The following is a 22,466-nucleotide window of genomic DNA, read 5'->3' on the forward strand; positions in this document are numbered from 1 at the left end:
TATCGGGTGCATAACAGTATTGCTCTCTCAGATGTCCCAGGTTTATAAAGTAAGTCAAAAACCAAAACACAGATAGCACTGACACATCATTTACTGTATGCTACAAAAAAAAAGAATGAACATTGCGCTGTATAATGTTCACAAATAAATAATAATGTAACCATAATTGCTTTTTTATTGTAGAAAAAACAAAGCAGACAAATATAATCCAAAATAAGATAAAATATAATACAGATGATTTTTGTCTCTTTTTTTTAATTAAAAATGTTGCACAATTTTTATTTATTCTTTTATACATACAAACATTTGTACAAAGGGGGACGGCCATGTACATATAGTGGGATCTGTAGCGCTAGCTGCTATCATTACGATGGTTTACATTATGTACATGCTAATTAGAACACATAGCAGCAACAGCAGCATCCACAGGTAGACCAAGTAACAGAGGACCGACTGACGTACTCAACAGGGAGGGGTTTCCCAAAAGCACCAAAATCATCCCTCTCCATTAGATAAGGTTACTCCATACCAAGGCATTTCTAAGGGTGCTCCAATCTGGATTTTTAGGGGGAAATCATGGAAGCAACAGTCCCTCCTTGAAGATGGTGTGTAAAAGGGGCTTTACAGACACAACTCTGGGGAAGCCATTTTAGTGGCGCATAGAACAATTCTCTTCTGATCTGCCTTTATAGACACCACCGATCAAACTTTTACAAATGAATATCGACTGATTGGAGCACCCTTAAACATTTCTATTCTAAGTGCTCAAACATTGTCTATTAAGTGCTTGGGAGAAGCATTAATGATAGCACCCTTGTGGTTAAATAATACCCATCCAACTTCCCAAAGTACCCAAGTGCCAGTTTAGAAATACTGGTTATTTGTAGCACTGGGGGATTGACTGGCAGGAGACGGAACTTTTATAGGTTGGACTTCATAGTACCAAGATCATCTAAATTCTATGGTGCCTTTAGGAAATCCCATCCTGGACATACAGTATATTGTACGAGAAACTATCTCAGAAAGCAGTCACTTATTGAAAGTGTTCCTTTTCGTTCAGAGCATTTTCACACCTTGTTAGTTTAGGGCAGTGATGAGAAAACCCCTCTGAGAGCACGATAAAAGACCAAGACTGTTGAAAATAAATCGAAACTGGAGCTTTTTGCTTGGAGAGCCTTCCACAACCCAACCCAACTAGAGGAGGCACTCTACTTTTTGCATTAAACACATCAGGATTTCATGGATTAATTCTATCATAGAACAACGTTCTTTTTACGGCGAACGTTAGATCCCACATGGCTTTTGTTAATAAGTTATGAACTCAGACTAAAGCAAGACTACAACACTCTCAGATCAGCTGTGTTGATCTAAACCTTCTGAAGTGATCGTATGCAGATAAAGAATCCCACTCCAATCCCAAAAAAGGAACATAATACCTGATGTTGTGTGGTGTTGATGATGCTAACCTGTCTTGCCTGAAGAAGAAACTCAGGTACAAACTCACTTCTAGTTTCAAACACTTCCGCATCACAACAAGAATGTCTGCGGCAGAGGCCTGAATGACACCACTTCATCTCTTTTTCCTCTTATAAATTTCTCTCTTACTGTTTTCCCCTTTTCTGTCTTTTTTAACCTGCACTTTTCACTCCTGTCTCTGCTCTACTCCCTCCGTCTGTTTCCCCTTGTTAGGGAAAATAGAACAAATAACATACACATCCTGAGATTTCACACAAAGGGCATTGGGTTGAGGGAACGGCATTATAACTGTACAATATCTGTTCATAAGCACATAGAACATAGATGTCACCATAAAGGAAATACTGTGTGTGAAGTGTGTTATGGCCCCTGTACCTTCCAAGCACAGCGTTCAATACATGTGACAGACTCATAGCTTCCAAACAAGGAGACAACTTCATCGATTATCATAATTATTGCTTTTATGTGACATGTCTACCGAATGCAAATGCTATAGGTTAGAGCTACAGAGTAAAATGGCTCGGTTAACGTCTAGGTGTGTCCATTCCAGCTCAGTTCTCTCATGGATAGAGACAATAAATGTAGGTAGTTACAACAAAATCTCACACCTCAGCCCTCGTTAGTCCAGGCAGGGTCCAAATCCGGATGAGCTGCTGCTGTCTGCCATGCGACATGAGGCATCTCAGTCGTTTCACCGCCTCGTTCCGCAAGCTGCTTAGTCGGCGTGATGGGAGGAGACTGTGAGCATGCCCGTCCCCTTTGCAGCTGTAAAGGGAAGGCTACGCTGTCCAGCCTAGCAAATACTGGAGAGCTCCGGCTTTATCCCAGTCCAGTCCCAGTTTGTATCCCTAGGCAGGTCTCCCTGATCTCCTTGGCTTTCATTAGCTCTTTCTACCCTCCTAATTGTCTGTAAGGCATTTCAACTTGGGCATGGAGGGACGGATGGCTGAAGAGTGAGCCAGTTAGCTAGCTGGCAGATCTGCACTGAACTCTTTCCCATTTCACTGTCAAGACTTGACATTGTCTTTCACGAAACAACGGAAGCCCTCATTTGAATCATGTCATATTCATCCTTCATTTCCATCCGTTTCCAGTTTACATATGAAGCCACTCTGTTAGACTGTGATTGGCAACCACACCGACAGACAGGTCTCTGGTGTTTTTACTCGTAAGGTTCATTTCTTAAACAGGTACTGGGCCATTCTTGGTGTGGGAATCTAGGGCTTTGAGGCTGCTCACGATTTTTTTCTGCGGTCCAACGATAGTCACTCCAACCTTTTTCAGATCCCTGGTTTGGGAAGGAGAGGGAGGGGGAGGGAAAGAGAAGGGGGAGGAGAGGTCAAAAACCCAGACACAAGCAGGGAGGGAGACATGACGCAGGGAAAGATGGAAAGAAAAAAAGATAGAAAAGTGTGCATTAGTGATAGTGGATGTGACACCCATGTGATATTTAATGACATGCTCCCAGTGCTGCTCGTGTCACTTGCCCTGTGCGTCTGTCATTCACAAAGGACTACATTTCCCAGAAGAACACTGGACTGACACATCCCTGAAGGGGGTCTAGGGGTGGAGGGGGTGTTGTCTCCACTCTCCATTACTAACAAACAGAGAGGTGGACCTATGAGGCTGCACTGACAGCTGCTATTATGACCCTGTCAGTGGAGGAAATGGCATGGGAGTGCCACGGTGGCAGAAAAGACCTAGTTTCCTGCATCACATTGAACCAGATATCTTTGACAGGGTAGGTATAAGTACTGTATGTGGAGAGGAGCAACACTGGTACATGTGGAGGATATTAGACCCTGATTCAGATAAATCTGTTAACTTGTTAAACTCTTAAAAGATTAGTTACATGCATTCAAGTGTAATAAAAGACCATTTGTACAATAAATTATAGCTACATTGTCAGTTTCACGTTATGCATCATACACATCAAATACACACAATAGTTAGTCAGTGCAATTAAAGCATCAAGCCCTTTTTGAAACTTACAGTAACAACAACACCAACCTTAAAATACAAAGCATTATACACAAAGTATTGTTGATATTACAGCAAAGCAGGAGTCACAACGCATGTTAAGGCTCAGCTCTTTTACCCATCTAGGAGTAATAAAAATGGTGTCGTATTAGTAGAAGCAGAGGAGTCAGAGTCGGAGTGGTGGCATTACTACAACAGACACTTTCGGCTATTATGACTTTTTAGTTTCATTCAAAAATGTGCACAATTATTGTTTGTTTTATTCAGATGCAAGCAGAGCATTTAGTTGTTCAGAGCAGCCACAATAGCAGACATTAAGAAACATCTTGACCAGCCAGAAACTGACAAAAATCACAATATTGTTTCACTCTGTTCTACAAAGTAAAGGGATAGTTCAAATGAAGTAATGCTTTAGATGTAAACTGTACAATTTAATCTGTATTTTAAATAAGTTTGCAATACACAAAACCAAATTAATTGCTGCTTTATGTTGCAGTAACAAACAGCACCAGTATGCCATAAATAGAAAATAGCTTGGTTTCCATCCATACAGTAATATTGTCTCATCTGTTTCTAGGGAGCCTCTTGTTACATTTTGGAGCATTCCGAGTGTCTCTTACTTTTGTTTAGAGTTACAGCTGACAGCAGGATGGAAAACATGGCTATTGAGTTATCACTGAATATCAACTAACTATCCCTTTAAAATTCAGACAAGTGAAAGCCCATCAGTGATTCTGGAGGTAGGCTACTGCTCCCAGACGGGGGCCAAGGTCTTTGTCCTCCACCCACCATCCAGAGCCAGAGGAGGCTGAGAGGAGCTGGGCGTTAGAGAGTGGTGATTCCCATGGACGGCTCCCATTCTGGGCAAGTGGCTGGTGTGACGTGGACCTCCGTCAGAACCACTCTACTGAGACACAGCCAGGCCCAGCAGCATTAACACATTGAACTGGATGTCATCAATATGTGCATTCTAGTCAAGAGCACATTTTAGTTGCAATAAATCAGGCTAACTCATGAGGCTCTACCTATACAATATAAATCAAACATCTATGTTACAGTAAAGAAAGGAAAACACTCTGAAGTAATATGGACAGTTACTGGTTATGAACATGGTCGCAACATTTTATGGATAAAATGTACAGATAATCCTATATTTATTGGTCACTAATGGACAGTCTCAGCTAAAAAAAGAAGCTCTTTTGAGAGTCAAAGCAGCTGTGGTGTCATTTTCTCTTTGCATTACAAAAGCTATATTTAGAATTTTTTGATTCAACATGCGTTCCTCATCATAAGAGTAGCAATGAGAGTAAATTAAACTGTTCCTCATCTTGATCAGATGAGACTTTCTTCTATGAAAGCCACATGCATCATCTCAAGAACAGGTAGTGATGAACTACTGCAACATAAAACACAATTTACGATTGTAAATCATACATTTAGAAACTTAAAGAAAGTCACACACACCATAAAATGAGAAAGATTAATAGTTGAAAGTTTCTTTCTTCAACATGGTAGCAATTTTTCACATCCCAGAGTAAAACGTCTGCAGGGTTTTTGTTCTTCAGTGTAGTTAAACGTGAATTCTAGTGTTATTATTGCAGAGAAGCCAGCCATCCTTAACCACTATATCACTTTATCAATACACATTGAGACAGGTCATTGTCTCATTTGTTGTGTCACGTCTTGAGTTGCTGAAAGAATGTGGATGCTAGGTAAGGTTTGGGTAGATGAGCACGAATCATGTGCATAGACCATGTGTAGTTGTCAGTGCCTTGTCACTTCAGATTACTTTCCTTTGTCTGGCAGTTTAAGGTCAACTTCATCATTTTCTCAATCAAATACTTGAAATGAACTTTGCATGCACTCTCTCTGATGAAGAAAATAGTCCAAATGATGCGGTCTTTCCTAGTCAATCCATTCCATCCTGTCTTGAAAAAGGACTTCAATTTCTCCAGCAGATGAGTCAGCACACTGCAGCCAAGTATGATTACCGCTCCTCTGAGGTCAGAGAATTGCCAAGCCTTGTGCTGAATATCAAGGACTAGATTAACACTGTACAAATCAATAGAGGAATCTATATTGAGCAATGCATAGTCCCAGCCAAGGCTTGTAGCTGAGCTAGCTTTGGGTGCCTTAGGTTCAAGCCTTCACTGGATTAATACTGCGCTGATCCAATTTAGCATCTAGATACAGAGAAAGCATCATAGACCAATATGATTTCTTAAGTGGGAGTTTGCTACAGTGCGGTTTAAGTGAGATATCTATTGTCTTGACCCAATGTGGATTTCCACCCATTTGACTGAAGAGAACTTTTCATTGATTAAACACGTTCATTGAATACATGGCATGAGCAATGCCGGGAGAAAACATATCTTTTGTGTGGTACCCTTGAGAAAAGAGACAGAGAAACAGAATGGTGCTACAACAGAGAAAATAGGATACTTCCCCAATACTTGCCATATAATATTTGTCGGAAATGAATTTCTAATACACTTCATTTACAAGTCCTTGCAATTCAATTTGCCAACGTGGGATGTTTTAAGCTCTTATTCTCTTCATAGTCCTTTAAAGGGCTCCTACTGGCCAACTTGACATCAACTCCACAGCTCATCATTATTTAAAAGGCCACATATTAAGCACTGCTTCTTTCAAGCCCAACACGGTTAATGACTATCTGGTTTGGTAAGTTATTGACAGCTCGCTGACCGCCGCTGCCCAACCTGCCCCCGCTGCTGCAATCACCACAGTGGAACGGCTGCTTTGATCATGATGATTAGAAATGTCCAATTATTTACCCTGTCACATTCCACATCAATTAACCCAGCAGCAGGCCAACAGAGCAAGGGAGAAAGAGAGAAACACAGTGAAAAAGTGACAAAACATTTCTGCACTCTGACTTATATAAAACCAGCCAGCTGTCCTTAATGTTCCCAAGTAGCTGCAGTCTGAGCTGTAAGTTTAAAGGTTGCTTGTTGATCGGTAACATCTCCCAGTCTGTTATCACTAAGCTTGGGATTCATAATTGCTTTCAGTCTGCCAGCACAGGGCAGAACCTGATCCACTAGCTCGGAACCTTTTATCAACCTGAAGATCCTGTCAGTAAAGTCACACCTATAATCTCTGTGTCCGGTACTAAGTCTCCTTCATCCAGGGACTTTTATGTGCTAAACCCTGTGCTGTGACAAATACCCTCTAACATCATTTCCCAACCAAAGTTCCTCAAACTAGTTCTGGATTTCAATAATTTACATTATGTACCTACATGTGTCGTCTTCATTATTTAACCAACACAACATTAACACGGTAATGTTTAGAGAACCAAAGTGGCCTCAACGTAACCATGAAAGTATCTCGGCTTCCAAGTAGTTTTCCGTCTGACAATCTTTTTTCCGCATTTTAATTCTTCACAGTATAGATAGTGCTATGCATACCTATTAGACAGGTGTTCCTTTGTTTGCTCTTTCAAAGGCGCCTCTCTCTACCCTTTTATCTTGTCAAATCTTCCATCTCATCCCCTCCCTCAATAGCTTCTCTCTTATCCTCTCTCCCTTAAAGAACTTACAACTCTTATCCTCTCTCTTTCCTTCTCTTTTTCAATTTCTCTACTCATCTCTCTTTCTTTTAATGCTCCCGCCTTCTCCCTCTGTGGTCATACTTGCAACACTAAGAGCATGGCTAAAGGCCTGTCATTATGAATTACCACGACTCTCATTCCTTAGTAAAAGGGCTGTATAGCTTTCTTTACTTAATGACAACAAGTGTGTGTGTGTGTGTGTGTGTGTGTGTGCGTGTGTGTGCGTGTTTTCTTCACCAAAAGTCTCTTCAAATCCTGGGCCTTGCTGTGTGCACTGGGGCCCTGTAAACACTGCTGACATGAATGGCCAGAGTTGCATAGTGTGTGCGGTTGTCTTACTCGGTGGAGGTCTTGGCCAGGGTATCACAGGAGCTGTAGCTGACCCCAGAGAAGGCCTCTTTGCAGGGCAAGGTCCTCATTCCATCCATCCAGTCACCCAGGGTCCCCATCGCGGGAACCTCTGAACTGCTCCTGTCCAACAACAAGTTGGCCGGCCTGAGGGGACACAGGAGAAGGAGTGACATGAATGGACAATGAATTAAAAGAATTGTATTTAAATTGAAATTCCTTGGGTAAATGACCTGTAACATATTCAGACAAATAAAATATGTGAGTTTATCGCGTCATTTCAGAAACACAAAGGCATTAGCGTCACCCAGAGCATCAGCCCTAGTGGAAGGGGTTTCTTATGATGTGAATATTTACAGAGGGGGTCTTTAGCATATAAGTTCTGATCTTGACACTATCCACAAGCACACAACAAGGCAGCAGAGTCTGGAATGGAGAGTGACAATAAGAAATGTGATTGGAATGGAAGTCAATTAATATAAGCAATGTATATTATTTTATTATATAGTTTTACATATGTGTACAAAATGTTTTAGATTTCATTTTATGTATACATTTGAGCATATATATTATTCTACACATTCTGTGCTTGCATACCTATACAGAGGTAAATGTAAACCAGACCTCTTGATCTGATTGAGCGGCAATCATCAGGGAGCCACCCACACACACACACACACACACACACACACACACACACACACACACACACACACACACACACACAGACCGGTCCTATATGTCTGTTGCATACAGTGCAGTAGACTTACCATTGCCTTTGGGCTTTGAATACAGGGGGGAAATCAAACTGTCACACAAATTATTTCCATAATGTATTAAACATATTCAAGAACAAGATTACTAACAAAAACGGCATCAGTTTCTGTCCAATTTCATTACTGTTTCCTGCAGTACATGTACCATGCGGCAAAAATGCAACATTGGATATGATTAGGGTTGATGGTTTCAATTGGATCAAATCAAATTAAATGCACCGCGTTGGGCTTTAGAGGGCTCAGTCAACAGTAGAGAGGGAAGGAATGGCTGCAGGCGCTGTTTTGACTCGCTCTGATTGATGGTTGCCGATTACGGAGGAAGAAGAGGGACGAGACAGGTGGAAAGACATCCAGAGAGAAAGAGAAGAGAGTGGAGGGGAAGCTGTCTAATCTTTGAAGTCTCTAGCTGTGTCTTACACAAATGAGGTGTACTTTGTTGTTTGGAAACCTGATCACATCATGGCAGGATATGGGAAACCATGTCAAACCACATTAGGTCGAACTGGGACTCAAAACACAATAACCAACAGCTGAATGACGGATTAGTTAGAACATTGTGTATGTCTATTTCTGAATTTGTGAGTGGCATTTAAAACTCGTTGCAAAGGTACCCTTTTTTTATAAGAACACACTGCACCTGTCTTGCAGAGTAGACAAAGGCACCGGCGTCAAGACAGTCAAAAACACACACATACGCACACAAACACACACACATGCACAAACTGGAATAGAGCCTTGTGAAAGGGGCATTGGAATTCAAAGGGATGTATGTACATACAGTATACAAATTGAAATATATCACAAATACACACTTTCTTAACTATACATATATATATATATATTACAATAGAAAATAATTAAGCTGCCATCAAAAATGCCATATAGAGAGAAGAAAAGTGAGATGACAACTCAAACAGACAGGAAAAAGCGGAGAAAAAATGTGCATTTGAGGCAGTGGAGTGGGTGTTGTTACAATGATTGAGTCTTTTCCTGTCAGATCAGAGGCCTGTCAAAATGCCGAGGGCCCCCCAGGACCCCCTGGAGATACTGGTTTGTCGGAAAAGGAGAGAATCGGGGGACTGGGGGGCGCAAGTGGGGGTGGTTTAGATGAGGGAGAAATAAGGAAGTGTGTAAATCTCAGTAGACAGCAGACATTTTTTAATGAGAAAAACGAATGCAAAAATGGTCTTTTTTATGTAGCGTATAAAGAATGATTGTGATGGTTATGACTGACTTTTTTCCACTATGTATTTACCGGAAAAAAGTTTGGACAAAAACGTAGTTATATCCAAAATGTCTTAGATTAGAACTTTTGGGCTGTCAGGGTAAGAATGTTCAACGTTTTTTGCAGGATTATTGATCCTCTCCTGTCCTTTCCTGTACCACTTTTCTTCTTTTTCTCCTCTGATCTCATCCTCGCCTTCATCCTCGGCTTTCCTTCCCCCCTCTCCTGTACACCCTGCGAGATAAACTGCAAATGACCTTTTTTCCCCACCCGTATCATTTTCTTTGTTTCCTTTGTTGTTACATTTTCAGCAACATCTCACGGCAGCTCAGACAAGATGATTGGAGAGGAAAACCAAGAATCAGAGGGATGCTACGAAGGAGAAAATAAAGAGAAAAGCAAGCATCTGTCTAACGGCAGAGGGGGATTTAAAACCCCTCCTGGACTTAACACCATATAAAAACGCAGAAAACACCCGCTCGAACAGAAGGAAGTATAAATACACTGGAGAGAAAATAAATTCTACCCCTGTCCTTTCCCTTCCCCTTTTCTGCTCTATCTTTCATTCTTCTGACCTCTAAATAACCAGGGCTGTGTAGTCTCTTGTTTTTAGAGCTCCCGAGGGAAGAACGAGGTGGATGAGGAGAAGAGCTTGAACCGATACTGTACATGTGGGCAGGACAGAGTTAGACCAATGTAGTATAGGCATCCTCTGCCTCGGTTGGATGTGATGAAGTTTTAATCAATACTACTCAGGTGGTCTGAGGGAAGCCAATAATCTAAAGTGATTCAAGTGTGACATTTTGATTTGATTCCAGTCAAGCATGCATGGCTCTTACTCTGAAATCTTAATGTGTATTACTTTCTATTCTTTCTGTTTAGTTTTTTTTAAATAAGCTTACATTTGAACATATTAAATGTAAATCTCATTGAAAGGTTCTGTATTAGTTTTCAATGCACTGTATCTCCAATCTTGCATCCCCCATCCAGTTTTCTATACTCCACCTATTCAGCTTAAACAGTTGACATTTTTGATTTACTCAACTGATGGATAGTGTTGCCCTATTATCTGCCTTTTTATACCACATATATTTGTATACACATCTGTATTCCTTAGTACCTTGAACTGGTTTCCATTCACCAATAGAAACCTATTTTTCCATTTCCATTACTGCCTTTCCATTACAACCTTACCCTACAGGTCAAGATTCACACCAACATAGATCTCAGATCAGTTTCCTCTGCAGCCATGGCCCCTTTCTACCAAGATTTGCTGTTACAGGTTCACAGAAGCTTGTCATTATTCATTTTTCCTTAAGTTTATTGTGTAAAAAAGCCCAAACCGACTATATATGTAGCAGTGCATTACTGAACACTGCATTTTCATGTTGATTGACATGTATTTAGAAGGAGTAGTAGTTATATTCTAGCACTTTGCAGCCATTGTCAAGTTTTGTTGAACACAAAGAAACACATTTTTGAGCAGGATAACCTGTGATCTCATCTGTTTTAGACACCCTGTAAGGCCAATCGGATAGACAGCGGCCTCCAACCCTGACTGGGCTCCTGTTGGCCCATAATTAGTCTCTGACAGCCAACCTTGGCCCACTGACCCCAGTCCCTCTCCATCCACATGCAGGGACAGTAAACTCTGACCAGGACCCACCCCTGAAGCCTCCAGATGCTTTGCTCTGGTCCCAGGCTTTAGTCTGGGCTTTGACGAGGAGGGGGGTGCTCCATTAGCCAGCCAGGACAGCCCAGAGACAAACGAGTGTGGAGCTGAGTGCAGCTGCTCCCGCTGTGCAACTGCCACCACCACACACACACACACACACACACACACACACACACACACACACACAGATGCACACAGACACACACACAGTTATCATAAATCACCACAGCCGCCTCTATCGGCCAGCCTGTGCTTGCCCGGTGTTAAAAGCCAATCAGGAAAATTACATGCAAACTCCAAGGGACCTATTTTCACTTTCTTAAGAAATCATTAGTCAATGTTATGAGCTTTGACGTCTGCATAATGCTGCAGCCGTCTGCCGCAGACCCAGCGCCTGTCCCCCTCACTGCTCAGAATTGACAACTGTACACGGGGCGCTATGGTTTCCCATGGCCCCGTGGGAGAGAATGGAGGTCCCAACAAAGGAGCAAAGTATAAGGGAGGGGTGGAAAGAGAGACAATGTGGCATAAGAACAAGGGGAGACGTAAAGAAGAATACTACTTTAGACTGTATTGCAAAAGGAACGATGAATAATGTGTGATAAGTCAAGCTAATTTTCATGTAACACTCTGCAAACACAGGAAGCAGAAAGGCAGTGTTTATGTCCGGCTTATGTAATGCCTAGTTTCCAAAACAAACAGGTGTGCACTAAGGGAGAAAGAAATGTAAAATTAATAAAATTACAAATTTTTTTACCAAGCACGTCTTTTGGTTGTCCGGTACAATAATAATTGTGATTTGTGCTTCATCCATGGAAAATAAAACTGCAACTGCCGTCCCAAAGTCCTGTGATCCCAGAGCAGATAGTGTGTAGACCAGCAATAACCAATAATGATGTGCAAGGAAGATATAATGGGAACTACTTCCAGTGTTGGATTGACTAAAGCCAGGTGTTTGTTAGTCAGCTGTATGGGAACCAAAGCAGGAGGAATAAGAAGATAAGGAAACAATAGCCAAACCAACAAATATAAAGATACCTGGATGTGGTGTTGGCCGTGATTTTGAGGCTACCGGGGTTGCGAATGAGTTTATCCAGGATGCTGACAATCTGTTCAAATTTAGGCCGGTTATTCCTCTCTTTCTGCCAGCAGTCCAACATCAACTGGTAAAGGGTAGCCGGGCAGTCCATGGGTGGGGGGAGGCGGTATCCTTCATCTACAGCCTTTATTACCTAGATGTAGGAAGGAAAAGACAAGATTTGAGAAACGACAGAGGAGATATTTTCAGTGGCCAACTGCATCTCGTTTCGCTCTTATGTGCCATAAACCTCGTCACAAAACCCATCTCATATAAATGAGTGGTAGTTGCTGGTACCTTCATTTACTTCCCATCAGTAAAACTTTTCAAATGTGCAAAAATGCAGTCGTTGGTGGTTGCAGTACTCACATCCTGATTGGACATCTCCCAGTATGGCCGTTCCCCATATGACATCACTTCCCAGAGCACAATCCCATAACTCCAAGCGTCACTGGCTGATGTGAACTTCCTGTAGGCAATGGCCTCTGGAGCTGTCCACCGGATAGGGATCTTACCTCCCTGAGAGACAGAGCGTAAGAGGAGTATTAATCAGTTTGACAGTCTTTCAGTCAGTCAGTGGCACAATCTCACTGGCTGCAATCGTCATATACTTTGGCTGCTCAGCTTGCTCTTCAAATTTACGTTTGTGTGTAAAATTCATAAAAGACCACAGATCAGACGCCACAAAATAGCATCGTTAAAAATAGTGATGGATTGTCAGATTATCAGTGGGCGACAGCAAAAATGACTGCAGGTCTATACTGCATTATGCATAAACGTAATATTGGGTGTCTACATACAGGTTTATGTCACATGCCTACATGTCCTGAAACATACAAACAATTGAATAAGCTGTTCTGAATCTCCTTCAACCCAAATGTTGCTCTCTGAAATCATCACAGTTTTAAAGTTATACAAACTTGCTCTTTCACACTTGGAAGAATAAGAATTAAGACAAACATATACAATACACAAATATTACTCAAACATTTTTGATTTGAAAGTAATCATATAAAGTGACATTAAACATATTAACGTAAATGTTAATATTCACTTTTAACCAATAAGGAGCAGCATCAACCTTAAAGAAAGAAAAATCATTAATCAAACCATAATCTAAAGTGTCCTGCATGTCCTCTCTCTCTTCAGTGTCTGCTGCATTTGTCATTCTAGCAGCAAAGCAAGACAAATGAAGAAAGTGGAGCTGAGGAAAGGAGGTCGATGGCAGCCAAAGCTAACAGAGACATTGGCCAAGCCACCCAGCTCTTGCCTGGTGCTGTGCGGTTACACACACGCACACTGAATCTCTCAAAAACACACTCCTGTACTGCATGATCCGTAAGGAGACACCGTGGGAAGGTATGAAACATCAAAAAAGACACACGATCACACTCACGGTTGCACAAATGAACACAGGTGCGCACAGGAACACACAGTGCAAACGCAAACAGAACGACACACACACACACACACACTGTACCCACCTGCTCCCCCAAGATTGCAAGATGTGTAAACACTACACACTCACACAAACAAACACACAAACAAAGTAAAACTATATATTTTGCCTTAAAATTTGGGGCCAGACAAAAAAAAAAAGAAAAAGCCTTCTGGAGTGGGCTGGATGGAAATTTGCGTGCATGTGTGGACCATTGTCAGTCACGGTAACATGGGAGAGTTTATTATTCTGTCTTATTATTTTAGATTATGTATTTCTGGGAGAAAGGCAAACGGCAAACTGAATGTTTATTTGACAAGCAATTCTCAGCCAGCAAATTATACAGTGTTTAAAAGGGCTGCACGCATGGCCTAGACCACAGGATCCCATGATGAAAATGACCACACACACGCTGCACAAAGTACAGATGAATGTCTGAACTGTGGCGTGCCAACTGATAATGTTTCATGTTGTGACATGTGATTCATGACGTAAAAAAAAGTTAAAAATCTCCTCCGTCATCTGGTCTTCCAACATGTTGACACTTCTTTCTTGAAAACTGCAATGGCTCACTGATTGGGCAATTAGCTTTGAGGTTTTGTATATGAAGATGTAAATTGTTCCTTACTTCAGCATTGTGTTGTGAGAAAGGACAGTTTAGTAAAGTTGCTATGGAAACTCCATTTATAAATCGAATCAATTGCTGCACAAGCTGAGAGAGTTCAGGCCAAGTTGCGAATTTAAGTAAAGTAGGTTGAAGCAGTAAATGGCAGGAGACGTGGGCAAGGGAATTTGGACATAGGATTGTCCATGTGTCAAACTGTCTTGTTGGTACATACCATTTTTCAATTACAACAAACCTTTAAAAGTGAGTTATGTTTTGTCATTGAAAATGAGTGCATGGGTTCCCTTATTGGATTATGCGTAGGACAATTTGTGCCACATATGATGAACAAAAAATTCTGTAGAGCCTCAAAATGGTTTGTCGTTGCAGTTTGTACAGACTACATGGAGAAAATCGACACCCAAACAGCAAAAATGACTTTGTTATTGTACTTCAAATGACCTACACATTGTCGCGCTATTCATTCGCCTTTTGATGAGACTGGGCTTGTCTTATCACAACTCTGCTTTTATTTATGCGTTCTTCTCCTCTGCCATGGTAAGAGATTGGAAGATATTGTGTCTGTTTGCCGAGATAACCTGAGTATACAGCATGTCTGGGTGTGTGTGACAAAGACCAAGATGAGAGGATAGAGGTGCTAATGTGGAGCCAATTTCATAATAATCTACATTATCATGAAGAGTGTGTGCATGAAGACAAGAACATTGATCATCATTGCTGTCTTGTGTTCTCATTCTTGCTGGAGAAGAAATATTGTGATTTATAAAAGGAACAGAGGATGCTGTAGACCGTTTAGATTGTGTTTGCGCTCCAGCTCACCCTTGTGGTGTAAGCAGCCTCCGGGTCGTCCTCCAGGACTCGGGACAGGCCGAAGTCGGACACTTTACACACCAGGTTGCTGTTGACCAGGATGTTTCGAGCTGCCAGGTCTCGATGAACGTAGCCCATGTCTGACAGATACTTCATGCCCGAGGCGATGCCACGCAGCATGCCAACCAGCTGGATGCCTGTGAACTGGGCATCATGTTTCTAAAAGAAAGAAGAAAGGACGAAAGAAAAGAACAGGCACACACTATTAAAGCCCCGCTTTAAATGTATATGATATAGAACACAAAGTGAGTCTGACCTTTCTGACTATTTGCGTGAAATGAAACCTTTCTACATTAGTATCCAGAGCATTTCAATTAACCTTTAAAAAACACCTTTGACATTCTGTACCTCATCTTCAGCATTACTGCGAAATACCAGAAGCCAGAGACACAAGAATGTATGCAAATTAGGATCATACCAATATGTTACAAGAAATCCATCCATCCATCCATCCATTTTAGTTTTTACTCAGGGTTTGCACTGGGCTCCATTTAGCATGTGAGTGAGTACTTTGTCTATGTCCACTTGTATTTCCTTCCCTCGCTCTTCACATGCACAGTTTTGCTCCGTGATGGTCATATACCACGTCATGTGCAAGATGAGTGTAAGATGAGTGTGTTTTCCTTTGAGAATCAACTGGGCCCACCCTACCTCACATTTCGTCTGGAGCAATTAGTGGCCAGACCACCTAGCTTAGTCACTTCAAAGCTTTGCAGATTCAGAACACCGACATAAACTACAATGCGTAAGCTATGCATTTGTACGTGTGTGTTTGCACATATGACACAGTTTCAATGATGGAGTGCAGGCCTTTGGGAAAATGTCAGGAAACAACAGCTACTCCACCTTCATGTGTCTGGATACTGTGCAGACACATGTGGAAAAGAGCTAAAAAAAAATAGGCATCAGTACACATGCTTTCATGCCAGTGTTGTGGTTTGGCTGTTGTGTTTTGGCTAATTTAAGTGAGGCAGGTCAATTCCTCTTTAGGAGACAGAGGCATGGCACGAATAAAAATTCTCTCCTGGCCTGAACAGCAGTGGGGATACAGTTCATAAAACGTTGTCATTTGATAAGCTCTGTGTGGAAAGTTTGGCTGAAACAGAGTCAGAACTGCTCAAATCAACCGATATCAGGTGCAGTATTTACTGGATTCATTAAAACTTTTTTTCTCAAGACAGGTAAGGAAACTTGCTGGTGGACCAATTTGGTTTCACAATAATAATAATAATACTACAATTATAATACTAAAAATGATATTTGGTCGGTTTGGTGGTGCTGTATAACTGATTTCTGTCATCTGTGGAAGTACCGACTTTGTTAATAAAAACAAGACTGAATAAGATGTTTTTGCTTTGTGAAACTGACATGAAATGAGAATAGTTGATGCAATGTCTGGTAACGTTTGATATGATCTATGTTAATAAAATATACTAAAAACAGAAGACATCATTTAAACATGTTAAATCTAGATCAGTTCATCCCCTTTCTGATAATACACTCTTTCTCCATGTGCTCATAGAGTCCTGCACTTTCAAGGTAAATAGTTTAGACTTCAGCAATTGACAAATGCAACCTTTGCAAACAGATTTACTGTCGTGATTGACAGAGGGACCTGATGTGTGACATAGACTGTGTTGTACAGGTGCAAGACATTTTGTTTCAGCACATTAAGGTGTTCCCTGGTGTTCCTTAATCCTCAGATAGCCATCGAGTTGGTGTTCCCCAAACTTCCTCAGGGTCTGTAGCACTGAGATGCATCATGATTCATTTTACGTGTGTGTGTGTGTGTGTGGAGTGGGGGTGGGCAGATTGTCAATGTTAATACTTACTCTCAAGAAACTGTCCAGGGATCCGTTCTCCATGTATTCTGTGACAATCATGACGGGTTTACCTGTAACAGAGGGGGGGGGGGGGACATCATATCAGTTGTATTGATCTTAAAGAACAACAACAGAACTACCTGTCAAGCACTTCACCAAAGAAAAGAAACTCACAGCCAAACATCATATTAACTTCAGTTTCTTTAATCTGAAACTGTTGTGAGGAGGGAGGGCTGTAACTTCACTTAAAGCAGATGTACATGGGCCCTGATAAGGACCAGGTTGAGCTCTTTTCACAAACACACACACACCTACACACACAAACACACACACTCAACAGAATAAAATGATCCTAGTCATTGTTTTAGGGTCCCAGCAGGTCAGCTGTCAAAGTGTGACATCTTTATTTCTGTGGAAGATCTGGCTGTAAATCCACGTCGCCTGCTCTCATCTGTACCTGATCAGACTACGGCCATCACAAGGTTTATTACAGGGGGGAAAAGGAAAAAAAATGTTTAAGAAACCTTTAAATCAGCCATTGTTAAATGAACAGCATCAGTGTCGGGACTTGTTTGTGTCCCAGATGGCTTTGTTCTCCCTGCTTCACTCTTGACTTACCACCAGCCATATGCCTCTTCTCCATTTTATTCTGTGCCCACCTCCCTCCTCCCCCTGCCCTCTTTTATTCCCGACCTACCTTTCCTCATCCCTACCTCTCTTTCACCATCACCCAATCCTTTCCTTTTCCTTTTTTCCCTCTTGCATGTATTCATGTGAAACCACCCCACATCTGGCAAGACACATACTTGTTTTTTTTCTTTTGTTTAAGGGAATGACACGGGGCTGAGCGGAGAGGGGGATGGAATAGGTTTTTAAAAGAAACAAATCTAATACTCTGATTGGAAAAACATTAGTAAGTTGGCTGACTTGATATCTTTATTTAAATCAAAGCAGATTTGTTCCGACTAACAATTCAAAATGCCCCTATGAGTCAATCAGACTCTGACAAAAAAGAATACGAAATTGCTTAAAGTGAATGAGCCAAGACAGAGGGTGTGCTCGACTTAAATAAGGGTTGTACATTTAAAAAAATACATACCCAATTTTTCATTTTTGTTTTTCACAATGACTGATGCTTTTTGCTACTGTAAAAGAGACTTATAGATAAAACAATCTCTTACTATCAACGTAAAAACTCTCCCATCATTGAAAAACAGCTACAGCTCGACACCCTCCACCCACACCCACCATCCCTAAAAGGCTGTGATGGATCGCTCCGTTTACCAGCGGACGGCTTTTATAGTCTCAGACGGGAACACACACACCCGGTCCTCCCTCCTGTCTTCCGCCCTCTTCCCTTCCCTCTTTCTCTCTGTTCTCAACATTAGCAGCAAAGATAAAGGCCCCCAAGCCCCTTTATTTTGTGAACACAAGTGTGAGTGTTGTGAGCGTGTGTGTGCGTGTGTGTGTGTGTGTGTGTGTGCGTGCGCCTGCAAATATGCAGGCTGTGGATAAGCCAAAAGCAGCAGCAAGGTAAATGGGGTGTGAAAGTCTCAGGATTATTAAGAATTAACAGGAGCAGCTTAATAAATCACCCTACAGCAGTGTGTGTGTAGGTGTGTCTGTGTGCGAGAGCATATCAAATGGACCTCCTAAAACTATCCCATGAACTCATGTTGCCAGAGCTCACGCACATCTGTTCAGGGTATCCCTTTAAATGTCATGTATACACACACACACACACACACACACACAGACACACACACAGTAATGAATATTGGGCTTCCCCTATTAGTCTAAAATCAGCAAATGAAACCACAGTCTTGTGTTATTGCAGCATTTTTCACCTACTCAGCATTAATAGAAAAAGTGTTGTACTGTAAGATGTATTAGACAAACAGTTTAATGATGAAGGATTGCGAACATAAAAACTCTTTCATTTTCAGGTATTCGAGGCTGAATAACAAGGAGGTAGGAACGAAGCTCAATTTGTCAGTGAATGTGCTTTCCTTCCAGAAGTACAAGTAAAACATTTTGTTGAACAAAAACAATAAAAAATTTCGAATGTAAAAATTCTATACTGGGTCCAAAACTGGGTCCTCTTTCTTTTTTTCTTTTTTACGGAATATTTTCAATATATTCACGGCCCTTTTATTTTAACTGATTACCACAACTTTCACAGAAAAAGTATGTGGTAACTTAAAGAAATTCAATAGCATATATTATTATTATTATTATTATTATTTTGATTCTTATTATTTATTTATTTTTTGTGGTTTTTGTGTCATTAAGTGTTTTTTTTTGTCTACACAAACTGCAACTGAAAAAGGGAATTAAGAGAAACAGAAAAAAGACGGATGATTAAATAATCAACACAATATGGTTTGAGTGTCCTGTCTGTTGCTGTTTGTACATTACATTATAATTCCTTTGCGATGCTGTTTTTGGTTAGAAGAAGTCATGCTATTAAGTCACTGAAGTCAAAGGGCTAAAGTCTAAGAGTCAGGGAGCAATTAAGGCATTGAGATTACACAGAAAATGAGAGATGAAGAAAAGGAGAAGAAAGTAAGGAATGTTCTCCATGTAGTTCACTCTACTCTTTAGAATAACCACACAGAACTACTTAACAAGCCTGGTGCCGCAGGGAAAGATGGAGGCCAGGCCCGTTTCTCAGCGACAAAGTTCAGAGTCATTATTTCCCTTTTCTGTAGTCATTCCTTTTTAAAGAGGCCTTCTGTGTGCTAATGATAGTCTTATAAAGAGGCCCAGAGGGGAGAGACTCAGAGATATGGATTTATGCCTGCTTTGGACACAGGCTTTGATCAAAGCACATTGATCTGCAGAGATTTACACCACGGCAACTCAATAAAACTCCTGCTCTCGTTCATAAAAGCATCGGACATTTTAGAGCCATTTGTCAAAAACAAATGCAAATCCGGAATCAGTAAAAAGACTCCCTGGAGAAACCACATCTGTAATGCGTAATGAAAACCATACCTCTGTTCTCTCTTAATATCCTATTTTATTTTACTCTATAGTGTTCTATTTTATTACGTTTTGTTCTTGTGCTTAAAACTAATTTGTTAAGCATCATTACCAATTGTCTCCCAAAATGTATTTTATTTAATTTGTTCGGACAATTCCAATTAATTTAACATAATAATAATAATAATAATAATAATATAATAACAATAATATGATAACAATAATAACAGTTAATTCCCTTCAATATGCCTTTATGTCTGAATGCACTTACTGCGTGTTACCACCCCCTCCAGCCTGATGATGTTGGGGTGGTCAAACTGTCCCATGATTGACGCCTCGGCGAGGAAGTCCCGCCTCTGCTTGTCTGTGTATCCTCCTTTAAGAGTCTTGATGGCCACACATATCTCCTTCTTGCCTGGCATCTTCAGGCGACCACTGCACACCTCGCCAAACTCACCTAAAGGATATTATCAGGGAAGATGAAACAACACAAAATGAAGAGACGTGTTCTTAATTGTTTTTTTTGTTTTCTTATCTCTAACATTTACATCTCAGAATTTGCTTTACTAATATCAAACCCTGCTTATGCAACACAGGGATTTATGTTTAATACTATGAGTTTGAATGGTCTTAGGATGATGCAAATGCAGGTATAGGTATAGGTAGGTATACATATTTCTCTAAAAAATCATTAGAATTTGAAAATCCATCCGAAATTAAGATGTATATGCTTAAATGATAGCTATTACATGATGCTAAGATATGAACATTCAGATTTTATTTCCCCATAGAAGTTTAATAAATGATCTATGGTTCAACAAGATACTGACCTCGAATCAATGCAAATACTTTAACACTGTAAGGACAATTATACCATTATTCAACCTGGCTCTTAGGTTAGTTGTGTCCATTCAGACTATGGGTCATGCTAACTGTACACTCGCCACCTCCATTGAGCCGCTGCAACAACCAAAAAGAGAAGCCGTGTTCAAGTTGTTTGAAGTCACTCAACCCGTGGCTCGGTCTGTTTAACCACTAAGAGCATTGCTAACAAGCTTAGCATTAGGCATAAGTACTGTATTTGCAGTTCTGTTTTAGAATTGTGGTTTAACTGTTGTTTAAGGGGTCACAATGTAAAGTTTTAACAGATGCAGTGAACACTTAGAGTCAAAGATGAAGAATCTGATCAAAGAGGATGTTGATGATTACCCTGTCATTACTTAACTCCAATTAATGAGAGAGAATATTTGTTGATTTTGGAGAGAGATCCTTGCATACTTGCATACTTATGTGATAGACCACCAATTATAGTAATTACACCATGTGTAGCAATACACTGAAACTGATCCACCCAAAATCCACAGTCCAAATAACGCAGACAGCAAAGTGATCTTTCAACTTTCTTTCAGTGTCGTATTAAAACGCAGCGTGACTCAACATCCACCCTGGGAGAGATCAATTAGCATTCCTTGCTGGTGAGAGGGTGTGTGTGTTTTTCTCAGCCCATGCCTGTGTGTGCATGTGTGTGTGTGTGTGTGTAAGTGTGTGTTTTGTGAGTTTCCCCGAGTACTGTAAGCTCTGTAAGCAGGCTGGCCACTTCAAAGGATTTGGCTGGACTGTATGGATGAGTGGAATGAGTATATCTGCGTGTATCTGCTCCTGTGTGAGCGTGTTTTACCCCATATTGTATATGCATATGGCGTGTGCTCTTGCAAGGTGATGTCAGAGCTAAGACATGCGCCGATCTCTCGCAGTCCAGTACAATCATCTTCCACAGCAGCTCTGGATCACAGAGCATGGGTCAAACCTTGGACTTAAAGTAGTCGGGTCTGGAAAAACTTAAGCCAGACTAATTACAACATGGCTAAATACCAAACGCATGCCTGTTCTTCTGGCCCCTCAGCAGTGGACAGACGAGCCAAGCCAAGGCATCTTTTTCATGTGGTCACTCGAAGAAAGAAGATCTCGGTCTAATAAGGCTTGATTAGGGACACTCACTCCTTTCCTGAGTAGAGCACGGTATCCCACTTTGATGTTAAAGTCCGACCCATGGAAGCAGAGCGGAGCGCGTGTTCTGTCTTTTAACACACAATCACCGATTGGCAAGAGGATCAAAGTCTTGTTTAATGTACACAGATGGGGATGGCGGTAGGGATAGAGAAGGAAGAGGTAAGTCGTGTATTGTTTGGAGTGCTCATGTGGTCTCATAAAAATCACACAGGTGGGTAGTTGTATTTAAGCTGACGGACTAAAATGTTTACATCACGGCTTAAACTTTAATGTCCACCTCCGGTGTTCACTTCAAATGTACTTATTTTATAATAGATTAAGAGTAGAGAGCTGAAGTCCCACTCCCTTAACTAGCTGAGTTCAGCAAACATATACTGTACTATAACTCAATGGGCTGACGGTTTTCTCTCTATTTTCTAAGGTATGCTGTGTCTACTTCTGTACTGGTTGCTGAAAGTTGATTCCTGTAAAACTATTTTTTTTAGCAGCACTCAGATGTAACAACAACACAGTATGTCCCAGAAACAATAAAGAGTCAAAGCCTGAAGGGAGCTGCTTAATGCTAACAAAATAATCATCATTT

General features: G+C 41.0%; 1 protein-coding gene across 7 annotated transcripts in view; it reads right to left on the reverse strand.

Annotated features, from left to right (window-relative positions):
* Positions 1–232: 232 nt before the first annotated feature.
* Positions 233–22,466, reverse strand: part of epha3 (eph receptor A3) — an 88,099-nt gene continuing 65,865 nt past the window's right edge. For 4 of the 7 annotated variants that reach the window (XM_031858616.1, XM_031858615.1, XM_031858614.1 and 1 more), the window contains 7 exons: positions 20,145–20,330; positions 16,898–16,959; positions 15,015–15,224; positions 12,502–12,651; positions 12,093–12,286; positions 7,370–7,525; positions 233–2,764 (listed from right to left, as the gene is read on the reverse strand). In XM_031858616.1, coding sequence (XP_031714476.1) covers positions 2,659–2,764; positions 7,370–7,525; positions 12,093–12,286; positions 12,502–12,651; positions 15,015–15,224; positions 16,898–16,959; positions 20,145–20,330 — 1,064 coding nt within the window. In that variant the 3' untranslated portion in view covers positions 233–2,658. Of the gene's footprint in view, positions 2,765–4,245; positions 4,364–7,369; positions 7,526–12,092; positions 12,287–12,501; positions 12,652–15,014; positions 15,225–16,897; positions 16,960–20,144; positions 20,331–22,466 lie in introns of all 7 variants that reach the window. The other 3 variants (XM_031858619.1, XM_031858617.1, XM_031858618.1) reach the window with 2 other exon arrangements.

This window comes from Anarrhichthys ocellatus, unplaced genomic scaffold (assembly GCF_004355925.1).
Source record: "Anarrhichthys ocellatus isolate YVR2014 unplaced genomic scaffold, GSC_Weel_1.0 scaffold20, whole genome shotgun sequence".
Taxonomy (NCBI): Eukaryota; Metazoa; Chordata; class Actinopteri; order Perciformes; family Anarhichadidae; genus Anarrhichthys; species Anarrhichthys ocellatus.